Source organism: Hemibagrus wyckioides, linkage group LG06 (genome assembly GCF_019097595.1).
Source record: "Hemibagrus wyckioides isolate EC202008001 linkage group LG06, SWU_Hwy_1.0, whole genome shotgun sequence".
NCBI classification, from domain to species: Eukaryota; Metazoa; Chordata; class Actinopteri; order Siluriformes; family Bagridae; genus Hemibagrus; species Hemibagrus wyckioides.
In genome coordinates this window covers 4,664,573-4,670,327 of record NC_080715.1, presented here as the reverse complement: position 1 = coordinate 4,670,327, position 5,755 = coordinate 4,664,573, and the positions used below count along the sequence as shown (strand labels likewise).

The 5,755-nt window shown below is 43.4% G+C and overlaps 1 protein-coding gene across 1 annotated transcript in view; it reads right to left on the bottom strand.

Annotated features, from left to right (window-relative positions):
* Positions 1-1,669: 1,669 nt before the first annotated feature.
* Positions 1,670-5,755, bottom strand: part of pofut2 (protein O-fucosyltransferase 2) — a 17,169-nt gene continuing 13,083 nt past the window's right edge. The window contains exon 9 of the mRNA XM_058393666.1: positions 1,670-4,557. Coding sequence (XP_058249649.1) covers positions 4,404-4,557 — 154 coding nt within the window. The 3' untranslated portion in view covers positions 1,670-4,403. The remainder of the gene's footprint in view (positions 4,558-5,755) is intronic.

Sequence of the window (5,755 nt, the reverse complement as noted above, 5' to 3'; positions counted from 1 at the left end):
AGTGTGTAGTGGTGTGTATAGTGGAGTGTGTAGTGGTGTGTGTAGTGGTGTGTATAGTGGTGTGTGTAATGGAGTGTGTAGTGGTGTGTATAGTGGAGTGTGTAGTGGTGTGTATAGTGGTGTGTGTAATGGAGTGTGTAGTGGTGTGTATAGTGGAGTGTATAGTGGAGTGTGTAGTGGTGTGTATAGTGGAGTGTATAGTGGTGTGTGTAGTGGTGTGTGTAGTGGTGTGTATAGTGGGGTGTATAGTGGGGTGTATTGTGGTGTGTATAGTGGAGTGTGTAGTGGTGTGTATAGTGGAGTGTGTAGTGGAGTGTGTAGTGGAGTGTATCGTGGAGTGTGTAGTGGTGTGTATAGTGGTGTGTATAGTGGAGTGTATAGTGGTGTGTGAAGTGGTGTGTGTAGCGGAGTGCATAGTGGTGTGTATAGTGGAGTGTGAAGTGGTGTGTGTAATGGTGTGTATAGTGGAGTGTGTAGTGGTGTGTATAGTGGAGTGTGTAGTGGAGTGTGTAGTGGAGTGTATCGTGGAGTGTGTAGTGGTGTGTATAGTGGTGTGTGTAATGGAGTGTGTAGTGGTGTGTGTAGTGCAGTGTATAGTGGAGTGTGTAGTGGTGTGTATAGTGGAGTGTGTAGTGGAGTGTGTAGTGGAGTTTGTAGTGGACTGTATAGTGGAGTGTGTAGTGGAGTGTGTAGTGGAGTGTGTAGTGGTGTGTATAGTGGAGTGTGTAGTGGAGTGTGTAGTGGAGTGTATAGTGGAGTGTGTAGTGGAGTGTGTAGTGGTGTGTATAGTGGAGTGTGTAGTGGAGTGTGTAGTGGAGTGTATAGTGGAGTGTGTAGTGGTGTGTATAGTGGAGTGTGTAGTGGAGTGTGTATAGTGGAGTGTGTATAGTGGAGTGTGTAGTGGAGTGTATAGTGGAGTGTATAGTGGAGTGTGTAGTGGAGTGTGTAGTGGAGTGTATAGTGGAGTGTGTAGTGGTGTGTATAGTGGAGTGTGTAGTGGAGTGTGTAGTGGAGTGTGTAGTGGAGTGTATAGTGGATTGTATAGTGGAGTGTATAGTGGAGTGTATAGTGGTGTGTATAGTGGAGTGTGTAGTGGTGTGTGTAGTGGAGTGTGTAGTGGAGTGTGTAGTGGAGTGTGTAGTGGTGTGTGTAGTGGAGTGTGTAGTGGTGTGTATAGTGGAGTGTATAGTGGAGTGTATAGTGGAGTGTGTAGTGGTGTGTGTAGTGGAGTGTGTAGTGGAGTGTGTAGTGGTGTGTGTAGTGGAGTGTGTAGTGGTGTGTATAGTGGAGTGTATAGTGGAGTGTATAGTGGAGTGTGTAGTGGTGTGTGTAGTGGAGTGTGTAGTGGTGTGTATAGTGGAGTGTATAGTGGTGTGTATAGTGGAGTGTGTAGTGGTGTGTATAGTGGAGTGTGTAGTGGAGTGTGTAGTGGAGTGTGTAGTGGAGTGTGTAGTGGAGTGTGTAGTGGTGTGTATAGTGGAGTGTATAGTGGAGTGTGTAGTCGAGTGTATAGTGGAGTGTATAGTGGAGTGTATAGTGGAGTGTATAGTGGTGTGTGTAGTGGTGTGTATAGTGGAGTGTGTAGTGGAGTGTGTAGTGCTGTGTGTAGTGGTGTGTGTAGTGGTGTGTATAGTGGTGTGTATAGTGGAGTGTATAGTGGTGTGTATAGTGGAGTGTATAGTGGTGTGTGTAGTGGTGTGTGTAGTGGAGTGTATAGTGGTGTGTGTAGTGGTGTGTGTAGTGGAGTGTATAGTGGTGTGTATAGTGGAGTGTATAGTGGAATATAAGGCACACTGTGCTGAGAGACAGTAATGCTTTTCCAGGTCATGTCTGCAGGCAAAGAGAACTGATCACACAGAGTGTGTTAATGTGATACGCTGAGTGTGTGGTGTGAAGGCTAAAGCGCTAAAGCTCTCAGTAAAACATTAGGAACTTCGCGTTATTTACCAGGTCCAGCCGATACACTTTAACATCTTCTAACGTTAAATATTACAGGTCATGGTTTTGAACTTGACAAGAAATAGACCCCATCCTTACAAATAAGAACCGTTCCTGAGGTGGATCCGCTCCAGGATATCCAACAGCTATATTATATATATATATATATATATACATACACACACACACACAGACACACACTGATCAGGCATAACATTATCACCACTGAGTGGTGCCATGAATAACACTGATGATCTCCTCATCATGGCACCTGTTAGTGGGTGGGATATATTAGGCAGCAGGTGAACATTTTGTCCTCAAAGTTGATGTTAGAAGCAGGAAAAATGGACAAGTGTAAGGATTTGAGCGAGTTTGATGAAGGGCCAAATTGTGATGGCTAGACCACTGGATCAGAACATCTCCAAAACTGCAGCTCTTGTGGAGTGTTCCCGGTCTGCAGTGGTCAGTATCTATCAAAAGTATCCTTTAAATATCCTTTAATCCTTGCAACTTACAGGACTTAAAGTATCTGCTGCTAACATCTTGGTGCCAGATACCACAGCACACTCAGCCTTTAGGGATCTAGTGGAGTCCATGCCTCGAGGGGTCAGGGCTGTTTTGGCAGCAGAAGGGGGACCAACACAATATTACGCAGGTGGTAATAATGTTATGCCTGATTGGTGTAGATACCGCTGATAAAATTTTTTACAAATCTTTATATTTTTGATCTGACCGTACGTTTGCGATCATTATAAAGATCTCAGCCTCAGACGCAACTCCAACAAACCGCTGGAAATTGAAAACACTTCAAGAGTTTCTTCATCTTCATGTCTGGGAGACGTGTGTCACGGCCTTTTAACGTTCTGTCTGTAAAGGAAGCCGTCATGATGCTGTATGTCCTTCAGGGAAGCAGGAAGCTGTTGTTTTCACTGCTGTAAAACTGACCGCTCATGAGGATCACATAAACGCCGGATTTTCCAAACGATGTGCAACTCATGGCTCATTAATTTGCAGGAATGTCGTAAATGAATGGTCAGTGGTTGAACACCAGTCTGTTTTTCTAGGGACTTCACATTTTTCCTTCCTTCATCCCTTCATCCCTTCTTTCCTTCCTTCATTCTTTCATTCCTTCCTTCCTTCTTTTATTCTTCCATTCCTTCCTTCCTTCATTCCTTTCTTCCTTTTTTCCCATCCATCCACCATAGGAAATGCAACTGATCAGGCAATTCAAAAAAAGTGGAAAAAAAGAGCAAAAGAAGAAAAGAAAAAAGAAAGTAAAGATGAGGAAATGCAGAGAGAGGAGAAAAACATGAGTGAATGAGTGAGGAAAGAAGAAAGAATTCTAATTACACTCGTTTTCATGATGATTATAATTCTCAATATTCACCGCTTTCATAAGGGAAAAAAATGACGTTTGAGGATGAGTGTGGAAGAAACCGGATATTTCTTTTTAAAAACTGGTGTGTCCAAACTTTTGACTGGTAGTGTGTGTGTATATATATATATATATATATATATATACACACACATACACACATACACACTACCAGTCAAAAGTTTGGACACACCTTTTAATTCAATGTTTTTTGTTTAGTTTCAATGTTTCATAGTTTTGTTTCAAAACTATGAAATAACACACATGGACTTCAGTAATCCATATGTAACGACAACAAAAAACAGTCAGTTGTTATTTTAAGACACGAAGGTCAGGTGTTCTGGAATAGTTCTTGCAAGAACAGTATTGTCAAGTGCATTTGCAAAACCCATCAAGCACCATGATGAAACTGTCTCACATGAAGACCATCCCAGTAAAGCAAGACCAAAACTGACCTCTGCTGCAGAGGAGAAGTTCATTTAGAGTTACCAGCCTCAGAAAATCACCAATTAACAGCACCTCAGATTAGAGGCGTTATGAAGACTTTACAGAGCATCAGTAGCAGACATATCTCAATATCAACTGCTCAAACGACATTATTGTGGATTTCGGCCGCCTTCAGCATTGTTTTACAATGTAGAAAGAAATAAACATCAGGAAAGACCATGGAATTAGAAGGTGTGTCCAAACTCTTGACTGGTAGTGTGTGTGTGTGTGTGTGTATATATATATATATAAAAAACAGTGCCTGATGTCCATTTTTAAAAAACCTCGAAACAAAAAGAAAATTGAAGTGGACCATATTACTCATAGGAAATGGGGGGGGGGTCTTTAGGGAGGTTGCCAATAATTTTAGAAAACACCATTCTGAAGAAGAAAAAAAACACACAAAAATTGGAAATCTGAGAAAAAAGATCTTGTGTCAGTGATGTGTCCATCTCAAGTCAGTGATGTGTCCATGTGTGAAGGGTGCCAATACTTTTGGATCAACACTTTTTCGGTAAAAACAAAAACACTGTCCGGTCGCATGTGTAGAGGCAGCGCTGCTTCCTGCCCTCTGCAGTCCTGAGTTGGGCGAGACGCAGCAGGGTCAGTAAACTATTTTCCAGTGTGTCGGCTGTTCGCACGCTGTCTCCTCGTCTCCGCAGAAACGGTTGTAGGTGGTTTTCGGGTCGAAGCCCAGAATCTCTCGCTCCTCGTGGATGCGGAAGGAGAAGGTGGACACAGAGGTCCCGATGAAGTACCTGAGGAACGAGAAAGACGGTTAGCAGCTAACACTCCCTTTCTTGGCAGGATTATAGGCTATACACGTTATTATACACCTACACGCCATACACACACAGGAAACTGTGACGCAATACCTACAGAATGATCTCAGATCCCAGCTACATTCTCTCTCAGGACAGGACAAAGGAGATTAAAAATATATATCGTCTGTGCTTTTATAAATTATAAAGGGCATGAGGTGTCAGTTCTAGATAGATAGATAGACAGACAGACAGACATTGCCAAAAGTTTTGGGACACCCCTCCAAATCATTGAATTCAGGTATTCCAGTCACTTCCATGGCCACAGGTGTATAAAATCCAGCACCTAGGCAAGCAGACTGCTTCTATAAACATTTGTGAAAGACTGGGTTGCTCTCAGAAGCTCAGTGAATTGAAGCGTGGTACTGTGAGAGGCTGCCACCTGTGTAATAAGTCTAACAGGTGAAATTTCCTCACTACTAAATATTCCATGGTCAAATGTTAGTGGTATTTTAACAAAGTGGAAGCAACTGGGAACAACAGAAACTCAGAGACGAAGTGGTAGGCCACGTAAAATCACAGAGCGGGGTCAGAGCATGCTGAGGAGCACAGTGTGCAGAAGTCACCAACTTTCTGCAGAGTCAATAGCTACAGACCTCCAAACTTCATGTGGCCTTCAGATTAGCTCAAGAACAGTGAGTAGAGAGCTTCATGGAATGGGTTTCCATGGCCGAGGAGCTGCATTCGAGCCTTACATCACCAAGTGCAATGCAAAGTGTGGATGCAGTGGTGTAAAGCACGCCGCCACTGGACTCCAGAGCAATGTAGACGTGTTCTCTAGAGAGACCAATCATGCTTCTCTGTCTGGCAATACGATGGCCAAGTCTGGGTTTGGCGGTTGCCAGGAGAACTGTACTTGTCTGACTGCATTGTGCCAAGTGTAAAGTTTGGTGGAGGGGGGATTATGGTGTGTTGTTTTTCAGGGGTTGGTCTCGGCCCCTTAGTTCCAGTGAAAGGAACTCTTAATGCTTCAGCTTCATACCAAGACATTTTGGACAATTTCATGCTTTGTGGGAACAGTTTGGGGATGACCCCTTCCTGTTCCAACATGACTGCACACCAGTGACCAAAGCAAGGTCCATAAAGACATGGATGAGTGAGTTTGGTGTGGAGGAACTTGACTGACCTGCACAGA